We start from the raw sequence: 12,648 nt of genomic DNA, 5'->3' as shown, positions 1-12,648 counted from the left end.
ATCTCGTTCCCTTGGCCCATTCCCAAAAGTTCTCCAGCTCTTTCCCCATCAGCAAAGAGGAGGGAGCTCAAATCTGGTGCCCAGATGCAAGGAGAGCACTTGATGGAGAGGCAGAGCTCACGTTCCAGGCTGCCCTTAAAAAAATAAAAATTAAAAAAAAAAAAAAGATTAAAAGGGTTAAAAAAATTTTGGGAGGTGGGGGGGATGTTGTCTTGGGTTTGTTGTTGGTTTTTTGGTTTTTTTTTTTTTTTTACAGGCAAGCTCTGGAGTCCTGGTTTAAGACAATGTAAAACTCAACACAGATGGCTTTGTTCCAGGCACTTTGGGAGAAGTAATTGATTTCCACTCATTAAGAGCTCTTTTCCCTGCCTGTAAAGCACAGAATGTAACAACAGGAGGCTGCCAAAAGCTGATTCCCAGGCAAGGAGCTGGTTTTGCCAGGTCTGGTGCAAAGGTTCATCGTGGCATAAATGAAATTCTGAGACCTTGGAAGGGATGAAGGGTTGGTCCTGCTGTCACCTGGCTCCAGGTTGAGCTGTGATGCTGAGACCTTCTGCAGCTGGAGGCCTCTGTCCCTCAGCCACAGCCCCCTGGAAAAGCTGGAAGTTATTTTTAAACACCTTTTTATTTCAGAAAGAGCCATTCCAGGAGCCACCCTGCTGATCTCAGGAGCTTCAGAGGCAGGGAAACTGCTTCAAGTGGAGAGAAATGGATTCCAGGGTTCCTTCCCTTGCTTGGCATCTGTTGTCATGCAAATCATCCCCAGTGGCTCAGAAATTAAAGCAGATATCACAGAGAAGCTCCTGCAATGGTTTGAAACTGTGGGATATTGGTACCTGCACAATCCACAGTGAATTGAGGCTGAAATTTGAATTTTCCACAGGTAGAAAGCTGGAGCAGGGAATAAAGAGAGGCCCAAATGTGTCCCTGAAACCTCTTGAGAGCCTGGAATCTGGGGGAAGGAAGGAAAATGCCAAAGCAGAGGACGTTTGGGATGGGTCCTTGCATAATCTATGCCTAGCATTTAATAAATTTAATAACTCCAACCCCTGAGACACGAGGAAAAGTGCATTTGAGTGGTTAAAGGAGTCCCAACCAGTCACCCGGGTCCTTGAGCTACAGCTGAACCTTTGCTGTTTCTGTGAAAATGCCTTTTAGCTGCAAATAATCTTTCCCCCCCCTTCCACTCCCTGCCCCTTCACAGACTTTTGCTCAATTGTTTATCTCTGGAAAGTTCCTGCATTTCTCCACGGAACAAAGGAAGAGCTATTTTCCTCCACAATGCCTGCTCTTTGTTCCATAAGAACCTATCAGCAAGGAAAGGGGGAAAATCGTTGCCTTTGTCACCCCGTTCATTCTGGGAGCCCTGATTTCTTTCATTTCATTTCATTTATTTCATTTCATATTTATTTCATTTCATATTTATTTCATTTATTTCATTTCAGAGGCAAATGGGGTTTCCTGGAGGCCCCAAATCCCATCTGCAGCCAACAGCACCCAAGGTTCTGCTGTCTGCCAAGCAGCCTGACTCTGTTCCCCTTATTCCCTTGGAATTTCTCCCTTCCCTGTGGCTCGGGGGATATCAGGAGGGAAGGAGCAGCACCTGAGAGCCTCCTCCTGCAGTTCTGAAGTGGCTCTGGAAACCTCTTGGCTCTGACTTGGTGCTTTCCTTGAGCTGTGCCACTTGCTGCACTGTTAACATCCATAGCTTGGAAGTTCCTGAGACTTCTTCAGGGGAAGGAGAGCTCTCCTTTGCCCCACAGTTTATGACGTGGAGCCAGCAAACTCCAATATTTGTGGTTAAAAATAGTAGTAGTAAATTAACTTAACCATGGGATTCTCTACGTTGCTTTGGTCCCAGCCAATAAAGGAGAAATATCAAGACAGTTGCCTTGAAATCTCCTACGAAGCAGCCTACAGAATTCCCTAAATAGCCCCACAAAATTTACTTTTTTTTTTTCTAGGTGTTTGGTGACACAGAAAAAGAGGCAAAACTCAGGCGTTTTGAAGATGGAAATTTCAGGCGACTGGCAAGCACAACACCCACAGTGCTCTGAGGTTTTGGTATCTACACTAATAAAATCCACTCAAGCAGCTTAATTCCTGCTGCCCAGTGTTAAACTGACAGGAGCTCCCTGGGATCTGCTCCCCTGGTCCTTGGCATTTGGGAAGGAGCAATTGCAGACATCCCCTCTCCTCTTTCCTCCTTTCCCCTCTCCTCTTTCCTCCTTTCCCCTCTCCTCTTTTCTCTCCTCCTTTCCCTTCTTCTTTTCGTTCCTCTTTTCCCTCTCCTCTTTTCTTTCCTCTTTCCCCTCTCCTCTCCTCTTTCCTCCTTTCCCCTCTCTTTTCTCTCCTCCTTTCCCCGCTTCTCTTTCCTCCTTTCCCCTCTCCTCTTTCCTCTTTCCCCTCTCCTCTTCTCTCTCCTCCTTTCCCCTCTCCTCTTTCTTCTCCTCCTTTCCCCTCTCCTCTTTTCTTTCCTCCTTTCCCCTCTCCTCTTCCCTCTCCTCCTTTCCCCTCTTCTCTTTTCTCTCTTCCTTTCCCCTCTTGTCTTTTCTCTCCTCCTTTCCCCTCTCCTCTTTCCTCTTTCCTCTTTCCCCTCTCCTCTTTTCTCTCCTCCTGGGGATCTGAGCTCCTGCTCTGCAGCCACAGAGGATGCCAGGACCTGTGCTGGGTGACAGCCTCACCAAGACCCCTCCTTTGGGACCCCAACCCAGAGCAAACCCCTTGGCAGCCCCTGGGTGGTGGGACCTTGGCAACCCCGATGTCTTTGAACCCATTCAAGGAGCAGAATCTCCCTCAACATTTGTAAGGCACAATTTTTTTTTTTTTTTTTTTTTTTTAAAAAAAAAGAGCCTATTTCCCTGAATTAATTCCCCTCCTCCTCTCACCCATTTCAGAGCTTTAATCCTCGGGTGCAGCTGAAAGTTTGCAATGCAAAAAGCAGGGACTGCTGAGAGATTTTTTTTTTATGACTGCAATGGAAGGAAAAGAAACCGACGTGGGAAGGAAGGAGCAGCAGCTGATGACTGGGTGCATGCTCATTATTAGCTCTCTGCTGCAGGAGATGGGAAGAAAGCAGTGGCAGGAGAGGAGAACATTGGGCACAAGTGGCTGCCCCAGCAGGAATCAGAGGTGTGCAGCTCCAGGAGGAGAACACTGAATAGCCACGAGCAGCATGAAGATTACAGGCTCCTGTGGAAAGAACATTAGAGCAGCAAAATGGGGCTTTTTTGTTGGTTTTTTTTTTGGTTTTTTTTTTTTAGGAACTGGTGCAGCGCCAGCTTGTTAGCAAGAGATAAAATAGATATTTTTTTCTTTTTTTTTCTTCTTCTTCTTTTTTTTTTTTTTTTTTTAGAGCTTTGCACAAAGATGAAGAGAGAGAGACAAGGGGAAAGAATGCCAAAGGGAGATTGGGAGATGAGGAGGCAGAGGGGAGAACAGCACCCAGGAGCAGGGAGAACTCCTCCTGTTCCCTTCCAAATGGGGACTTTGGCTGCTTCTCCATTTTATTCAAGTTCTAAGGCAGTGAAAACAACCCCAAATCTATTTTCTCCTTCCATGCCCACTCCTCTACAGCCACTTACTTTTATCTCCCTGCAGACTCCCTGCCTGTTCACTCCGTGTTCCCTCTCCTGCTGTTTTCCCAGACAAACTGTTCAGTCATTCAGGAATCGATTTTGTGATCTCAATTGCAACACTCGGTGGAGGAGAAAACAGGTTTGCAGGCTGAACATCCTCCCCCTGGGAGGTCTCCAGTCCTACTCCTTCGCCTGGGGAAAGGCATTTGTCTGGGATTTAATTTGTTGGGGGTTTTTTTTGTTTGTTTGTTTGTTTTTTCCCTTGTAGAACAGAGAACAATAATAATGTTGCGTGCTTAAGCAGAAGTAATTGATGTGGCAGCTCTATGAAGAGCTCTCTCTGTTTTCCAGGTGTGTCTGAATAGATGCAGGCACGTTGTGGGGATTCCATCCTTTAGACAGGTACAGACACACACCTGTGTTCATGGCAGATGCACTACAGGTAAAAGACACCTTGAGAACCGAATCGTGGGATCGTTTGGGTTGGAAAAGACCTTTAACATCCCCAAATCCAGCACTTAACCCAGCACTGCCAAGCCGTGTCCTTCAGCACCACACCTGCCCGGCTCTGAAATCCCTGCAGGGTATTTAAGGGATGCTGAAGGACACAAACACAACAGATCCAGCTCACGGACGGGTCCCAAAAGTCTGACCCCATCCACCCCTTTTCTGACTTATTTGGAGGCTCTGACCCGGAGCAGGAGCGGCAGCTCCTGGGACACCTGAGGGCAGAGACCCCTCCACCTCTTCACACCCCAACACACACACCCCAACAAAAATCAGGTTTTTGGTTTTTAGGAAGAAAGAGGAGCAAACGTCTGAGGAGTCCTCAGAGCCCAGAACGCTCCCGACCACATCTCCTGGTCGGGAAACGCGAGTGGGTCCGGAGGCGGCTCCCGCATCACCTCACGGGACCCATGGTCCGTCTGGGGCAGCCGGGACCGGAGCCGGAGCCGGACCTGCGGCTGGGATTGGGATTGGGGTTGGGATTGGGGTTGGGGCTGGGGCTCCCCCAGCACCGCCCCGCAGGAGGAGGAGGAGGAGGGAAAGGAGGAGGCAGCGGTGCCGGTGCGGCTCCCGCACCCTCCTGGGGAGGCGGCGCGGGGCGGAGCGGCCCCGATCACCTCAGGCGCGGGAGCGGCGGGCGGGGACGCGCTCGCAGGTGCGGATCGCGGCGGAACCGCTCGGGCTCCGGGCTCCCTGCGCCGACAGAGCTTCCATAGCTCCACCGACAGCTCCATCACCGCCTCCTCCTCCTCCACCTGTGGGATGGCGGAGCTCGACATCAGCCCCGCGGCCGTGCTGGGTTTCCTGCGGGAGCGCGGAGGGCGGGCGCGGAACGCGGAGCTGCTGAGCACCTTCCGGGCGCTGCTGGAGGGCGGCGGGGACGCGGCGGCTCGGGCCGAGCGGCGGGAGCGCTTCAAGGATGCGGTGAACGCCGTGGCCGTGGTGAAGGAGCGCGACGGGGACAAGTTCATCGTCCTACGGCGGGAGCTGCGCAGTGCCCCGCGGCCGGGGGACGGGCTGGAACCGGGCGGCGATGGCGACCGACGAGCTCCCGGTGGGCACCTCTCGCCAGGGCCCCCCGAGGCTCTGCCGTCGGCCCCCCAGGCTCTGCTGTCGCCCCCCGAGGCCCTGCTGTCGCCCCCCGAGACGCTGCCGTCGCCGCGGGCCGTCTCTGAGCTCCGTGGCCTCTTCCAGGGCGGTGGTGGAGGGGTTCCCCTGCCCGCCGGAGCCGGGGGGTCCCGTCGGGAGCCGCTGCCCAAGCCCTGCATGCTGCCAGTGCGCTGCGTGCCGCCCCCCGCAGCCGCCGCCACCGTCGCCCCGGGACCTCCGGAGGAGCCGGGGTCCCCCTTGTCCCCCCCGTCGCTGGAGGAGGACGTCGGGTCCCGCTCTCCCGGGCTGAGGCGGGCGCCCAAGAGCCATCGGTCGAGCGAGGAGGTGGCGGCGGTGCCCCTGGAGGAGGCCGAGCACCGGTGGCTGCTGATGGCGTCCGGGGGGCAGTGGACTCAGCAGCTCCACGGGCTGCTCCTGGGTGACTCCAGCCTGGCCACCCGCAGGGACTTCATCTCGGGCTTCACCGCCCTCCACTGGGCCGCCAAGAACGGCAACTGCGACATGGTGACCAACGTCATCCGAGCCGCCGAGAAGGGGGGGACCCGCGTCAACGTGGACGCCCGGTCCCACAGTGGGTACACGGCGCTCCACCTGGCTGCCATCCACGGGCAGGAGAAGGTCATCAACATGCTGGTCTACAGCTACCACGCCAAGACCGACCTGCGGGACTACAGCGGGAAGAAGCCACACCAGTACTTGAAGGAAGGGACCTCCTCGGCAGTCCGGAGGCTGCTGGGAGACCCCAACCTCCCCCAGGGCACGGAGCACTCAGCGCCCATCAAGAAGAGCACGAAGCTGGCGGCTTCCATCCTGAGCTCCACCAGCACCTTCCTGGGGGTCATCTCCGACGACATGGCTTTCTACGACCTCACCAAAGGCCTGAGGAAGCCCTCGTCCTTAAACAAGCTCCTGGCTGCCACCACGGGCCCCAGGAGGAAGCCCAAGACCAGGGGGGGTTTCCCTTCCTATTCCTCCCTCTCGGAGGCGGCCGAGGATGAGGAGGGGGAGGTGGTGGTGAAGCGCAGACCCGTGTCTGAGCTCTTCTTTGGCCATTGACCTCTGCCTTCTCAGGGCTGAAGTTGTTTAATGATGGATTCGGGGCCCAGGTTTTCTCCTGCAGGATTTCTTCTCTCCTTATCTGTCTCTTTGGATCTTTAACCAAGTCCCTGCTTAGGGCCTGGCTCCGAAGGTCACTGGATGAACCTCAGTCTGCTGAGGAAGAGGAGGAGGAGGAGGAGGAGCTGCCCCAGGAGTGCTGGGACTGCTGCAGGGATGGGGGCAGGCAGCAAACTTTACACTGCAGGGTTGGGAAACTGAAACCACCTCGGGGGGAGCAGACGGGTTAAAATGCTTCAGGTTACAGCCTCTCCCTCAGCTGGAGAGGAAAAGCAAGGGAAAGGAGTGAACACTGTGAACAGCGAGCTGGCAGCTGGCTGCTTTAACGTGGCTTGGGTTATTAGAGGGAAGATGCAGTTTTCTATGATGTTTCTGATTATTTTGGTAACAGAAGAGGACTCTTTCTATTTACAAAGCATGCCTGCTTTTTCGAAACAAAGTTTCTCGCTATCAGAAATCCTAACAACAATCCCAATGGTTGCCTAGGGCGTTTTGTTAGTCAAACAGGTTCAAAAAAGCAAATAAAAAAAGCAGCCCTCAGCACTCAAGTCACCACGACCTCTCTACCTTAGTGTGAAGCTAGGTTAGGGTTTTAATTATTTGGTTTTTCTCTTCCTGCTAAACTTTTTGACCAAGTGGAGCTGACCACACATCTGGATGACACTGCCAGCACAGCAAGTTGAGTCCCTTCATCTGAATAAAAACCTTGTTGTTTGATAGTGAAAAACTGAGCTGAGAAACTGGGAATTGGACCCCTTTGGTTTTGACCTGTTGACAATAAATATTTCTAAATAATTGGGCTTGATGTTAGCATGGCAATGTCTGCATGACCTCTGAGAGCAGTGTTTAGCTCAAGAGCATGAATCAGTGACCTAGAACTAACTCTGATTTTCTCTTAAGGACATAATTGTTCTTTATATAGAACTCCACGTGGCTCCAAAAAGCACGCAAACCACAGGTTAAGTAACACATCTGCAGTAAGATTATTATTTTTTTTAATTACTGTTTGGTTAACGTGAAGAGGCAGAGCTTGGAACAGGAACTGTTTGACACTTGGGACCAGGCTACCAAACCTAAAAGTGTGACTAAAACCCCCTGGAACTCAGAGGAGAGGAGGGGGAGGCAGCTCTGTGCCTGCTCTGCAGCTCTTTGTTTGCTGAAACTCTTTGCATGCTTTGCCTTTCTTTCCAAGTCAGTGACTTCAGGAATGGTTGGGTTTGGGTTTTTTTTTTTTCAGCCTCCAGTGAAGCCTCATACTTCTAATTGGCTGTAAGTGGCTTTTCCCAAGCCAGGAATGCTGTAGGACTCTGCTGGAGGTGCAGGCTCTGCCCTTTCCTCCTTCCAGGAGCCACCTGCTCTGGGAAGAGCCTGGATTATTCTGCCCAGACTGCTTCCTGTTGGACTAATTAAGTTGTTAAACACAGGTTAATGATCAAGCACCTCCTGGCTTCTAGGGCTGGAAGTAAAGGGTTAAAAAAAAAAAATAAAATCCTCTTTGCTCCATAGCTGTTGGTGTGACCATTGACCTGTGAGGTCATTTGAACCCTTGGGTTGTGTGCACAGCTCAGGGAGCTCCAGGAACCAAACCAACCAAACAAAAGTCTCTCTCTCTGTTTTAAGAAGCCTTTCCAAGCTCACTGATGCTTTTTTCCCTCCCTGTATTTCCTGGAATGACAGAAGCAGAGGTGTGCTGAGGCTTCCTGTTGCTTCTGTGGGAACTGGAAACAGCCTCCAGTTTGACCCAGCCTTACTGGGAAGTCTGGCCGTGCATTATGGATCTCAGGCTTGATACCTGTTCAATCCACACAGCTGAATTTTTTCCTGCTCATTTCCTGCTCATTTTCCTGCTGGAGGTGGAGGCAAGGTTCCAGGGTGGAGTGGTTTCTGGTTAAAAAAACAAACAAAAAAAAAAAGTGACCAACCTGTGTGGTTATCACTTCACCCTCAGGAAAGTAGGGAGAAGGTTTCTGTGCTCCTGTGTTGTTGTGTCAAAGGAAAAGCAGCAAGAAGGCACAGCTGAGATAAGACTTCATTGCAACACCTATCATCATCATCATCATCATCGAGGAAAATTCTCTGCTACTTCTTCCTTGGGGGCATCCCCCATCCTCAGTTTTCCTGCTATAAAATGGAGACAATCACCCTGGTCACTTCTTTAAAGCAGATAATTAGTGCTGATATTTAAAATCAAGATAATTCATTTATTTTTAGGCCTGTAGGCAGCAGGAGCAGCAGCATCATCCACAGCCTGTGAACACCCAGCATGCAGCAAAGAGAAAAACCAGCTTGGAATTCAGCCTCAGAGAGCAGCAAAGCTGCTGCTTGCCTGACCCTGGCTCCTTCTAAAGATGATAACTTGGTTTGCCTGCTCCTCAGCACGTTTTGTTCTGAGGAACCCTCAGAAACCTGCACTGCAGAGGTTCACAAACCAGCTTCAGGCTTCCACCCTTTGTCAGGCTCCAACAGGTCTTGGGTTGTTTTCCCGAGTTGCTGGTGAGTGCTGGACAGCAAAACCTTTTCCAGAAAAAAAGAAAACCCTAGGAAATGCTGCTTCTGTGCTGCCAGGTTCTCCAGTTTCACCAGAAACCCCCAGCCCAGCAAGAAGAGGTCACAGAGTTCCCTCCAACAGCCCCCAGGGAGCTGCAACCAGAAGCTGAGAGAAGGCAGAGGAGACCCTTGGAGACAACCCCCAGCTGCCCCACTGCTCATCCCTGCTCCTCTCCAGCTTCCAGGAACGTGACCTACATTCCTGGGCTGCATTTGTCTCCTGCTTTGCGTGGTCAGCTGAGTGAAATGGCACCAGGACAGGTTTTTGGCTCTTCCCAGTGATTGGTACTACACGTGGGAACCCCCAGATGAAGAGGGACTTGGCTGGCACGTCCCATGGCCAGGGACAGCACAGCGTTTGTTTGTTTGCTGCAGAGGGAGAGCAGGGACAGAGCAGGACAACCCTAAAGCTCTGCAGCATAATGAGGAGCATTCATTTCCCTCATTCCATTCCGAGGTTCATTTCCCTCATTTCTAAGGCAAACCATGAAGGCAGAAGCCAAGCCCTGGGCTGTGTGTGCCACCCTCAGCTCCTGGGTGCTGAGTGATGGAGCCTGGTCACCTCCTGGCCCTCTCCAGCAGCCCACGAACCTCTGCTCTCCCCGAGAGAGGTGGTTTGGGATGTTCTTGTCCTTCCATCCTGGGCTGAGGGCCATTAGGAAGACATTTGCCTCCCCCTGCCTGTTTTCTCTGGATCAGGATTCTCACTTCCTTCTCTCCCCCTGGATTTATCCAGGAGATGACTCAGCTTGGAGGCTCCTGTGACATTTATGGATCTCTCTGCTAACCTTCTGTGCCTCTCAGTGCTGCTTCTGGAGTACATTTGGTGAAACCCCAGAGGCTGCAGGATCCCTACAGCCTGATTATTCCTTAAATGTGTTCATGGGCTCCCTCCAGGCACCGAGGAGCTTTGCAGTGCTGCCCTGGATTTATTTCTGAAATTTTCTTCATTTGGTTGCCATGAATTCCCCAAAGCAGAGAAAAAAATCCTCCTGCTTATTAAATGCAGCTCCCACAAGCACCAAACAGATCTTTTGCAGAGTCCTTTCACATCAGCCCCCACACCTCTCACTCAGCTCCTTAATTCACTCCACATGCACAAGTCCCACAGCACAATGCCCCAAGTGAAGATAAATCCATGCCCGGGTTCAAAAAAAACAAAAAAAATCAGCTAAAAATCCTTCAGCTTAGTGCCTGAGAGGCTGCAAGAGCAGCTCCTGATCCAGCAGTGACTCCCACACACTGCAGTGGGTGTAAAACCAAGTTGCAAATGAGCTGTGCTGTCTGCCAGCCCTGTAGCTGCTGCCAAGGCACTGTCAGGGCTGGTGGGATGCACGGGCTGCTCCCTGACCCCTTCCTCTGCCCCACACCTCTCCTGCTTCCCCAGCTCCTGCCTCCAGGCACTCAAAGGTCTCTTTCTTCTCCTGAAATCAGAGCCACCTCCTTTTGCTCAGCAGAACAGAAGCTGCTGCAGTTTTTTCCCCCCACACTGCTTGTGCCTGGGTGATCCCTGGACTCCCAACACCCTCCTTGCAGCCAGAGGGGATCCAGGCTCCCATTTCACCTCCTTCCTTCTCCCTCAGCACTTCTCCTTTGCATTCCTTTGGCTGGATCTGCAGGTAATTCATCCAGACAGAGCTGATGGCAGGTGTGTGACAGCAGTCCCCTGGTGACAGGGGGGTCACATCACCTTCCCCCTGGGATGCAGAGGTGGTGCCAGGCTCAGGGGGTGCAAGAGGAGGCTCCTGAGCAGTGGGGATCTCCTGCAGCTCTGCCCAGAGGCACCTGGGATCTCCCTCATTCCTTCCATTCCCCCAGCACACACACACAGACCTGGCTTCACCCAAGAACTGGCTCAGCAGGTCTGGGAGCTGGTGAGCAGCCAAACCCCTGAAGGCAACAGCTTTCCAGGGCTTGGGGCAGGAGCTGGGATGAAGATGAAGGCTTCAGGGTCTGACACAACCCCACTCTCGGTGCCAGAGGAGTCACAGTGCCAGGCCAGAGGACTGGTGGCAATTCACAAGCACTGCACAAGGTTTCAGGGTTCCACAACCCATGGAGGTGGTGGTTGCCCCCTGCCTGATGCTCTCCTCTCCTCCCCCAGCAGCTCAGAAGAGCAGTGACCTCTCTAGAGGGACCTCCTGGCCAGCACATGGCACCTCAGGGCCACTCCAGGCTGCCAGGAGGAGATGCAAACCCATCCCTGAGAGCTGCAGGCAGTGGCTGAGCCTCTGAGCACCCCCAGAGCCTCTGAGCACCCCCAGAGCCTCTGAGCACCCCCAGAGGTACCCAGGCTGCCCCTCAGCTCCTAAAGAGGACCCCCTGTCAAGGCCTTGGGATGGGATCAGACTAAACCATAAATTTCACATCATTTGGTGCCACCCCTTGGCCTGGGCTCACATCCCAGTGGGAAGCCCCAGCACTGCCTGGAGCTTGGTCAGTAACCAAGGATCAGCAGCCAAATCCAGACCCACCTGAGGATCCAGAGCTGCTGGTCAGCTGGCAAGGGGGTGTCTGCCTGGCAGCACAGAGGTTTCCATCTCACAGCTCCCTCCACCTTTCACTCTGCCTGGAATTCACTGTTTTAACAAAATAACAAGGAATAAGAGCCATGTGACATTTTGGGAAGCAAACTTCTTTGATACTGTTCTTTGAAGCAGCCTGGTGGGAGCAGCAAACATCCCCCCCAGCACAGAAAAGAGCAAAAAGGTAAAGAGAAACTGAACAGCACAGCCCCATCCTTTCCCCTAAAGGCAAGGATCAGCTTCAGAGTTATTTATATTGCACTTTGTGCTGTGTCTCCTGAAACACAAGCAGGGCTCTGGGTTACTTCTGGGGCCACGTGCAGACCTGGAGCTGAACACTGCCCAGGCTGATGCTGGAGACAAACAGGGAGCAGCTGAGGACCTCAGAAGCTGGCAAATTATTTGAGTTTTATTGCACTTTTGTGGGACTCCCAGCCCTCTTCTCAGTTTGCTCCTTGTCCCCCCCCTCAGTGCCCTCTCTCAGCAGCCAGGACTGGGGGGAAATTGTCCTTACCCAGCACTGCTCAGGCAGAACCCCCCCAGAGGGCTCCTCTGCACACACTGACATTTCCTTATTACTTCCTTCCTCTTGCCCAAGGGGGTAAACTCAGAACCCAAGGTCAAACAACCCCAAAACTGTCAAATTAACCCCAGGATGATTCCCCAGCCTGGGTGTTTATTGGGAGCCCAGGCAATCCCAGAGGAGCAGATGCCTCAGGAACAGGACACCTTCACCTCCTGATGCTCACTGTGGTTAGAACACACCCCCCCAGTACAACATTTCAGAACACACCCCCCTACTACAACATTTCCTCATTCCCAGGATCACAAAGCAATGAGAATCTGTTTTGCCTGGGGAAGAAACCTGCCTTGGATTATTACTCATGGTGTAGGTATGGAGCTCAGATGGAATATTCCTCTCACTGAACACTTGAAAACAAAGAGGAAAAAAAAAATAAAATCACAGATCAGATTTTAAATACAGCAACACCACTGGTTTGACTCACAACACACAAGAGTAATTTAAATGATTTTTGCTGAGGGATTTATAAAAAGCCTCCTCGAAAAGGGAATCATCTCCCACCTACCTCACCCTGCAGCAGAGCTTCCCCCACGTTCAGGACTTCTTCTTCTGCATGCTGACAGCTGGGAACTACCTAAAATCACCCCCTGCTTGAAAAAAAAAAACACTTTGAAAGCACAGTGAGGTCTTTGCAAAGGATTCTGCAGGAATAAACTCTGAGTTGAGCATTCCTGCAACTGAA

The 12,648-nt window shown here is 52.2% G+C and overlaps 1 protein-coding gene across 1 annotated transcript; it reads left to right on the top strand.

Moving 5' to 3' along the window:
* Window positions 1–4,586: 4,586 nt before the first annotated feature.
* On the top strand, window positions 4,587–7,106 carry SOWAHA (sosondowah ankyrin repeat domain family member A). The gene has a single exon (XM_071758582.1). It carries the CDS (start codon window positions 4,848–4,850, stop codon window positions 6,249–6,251), a length of 1,404 nt encoding a protein of 467 aa, XP_071614683.1. The 5' UTR covers window positions 4,587–4,847; the 3' UTR covers window positions 6,252–7,106.
* Window positions 7,107–12,648: the final 5,542 nt, after the last annotated feature.

This window comes from Heliangelus exortis, chromosome 15, assembly GCF_036169615.1.
Source record: "Heliangelus exortis chromosome 15, bHelExo1.hap1, whole genome shotgun sequence".
Classification (NCBI taxonomy): Eukaryota; Metazoa; Chordata; class Aves; order Apodiformes; family Trochilidae; genus Heliangelus; species Heliangelus exortis.
This window is presented reverse-complemented; position numbering and strand designations above follow the sequence as displayed.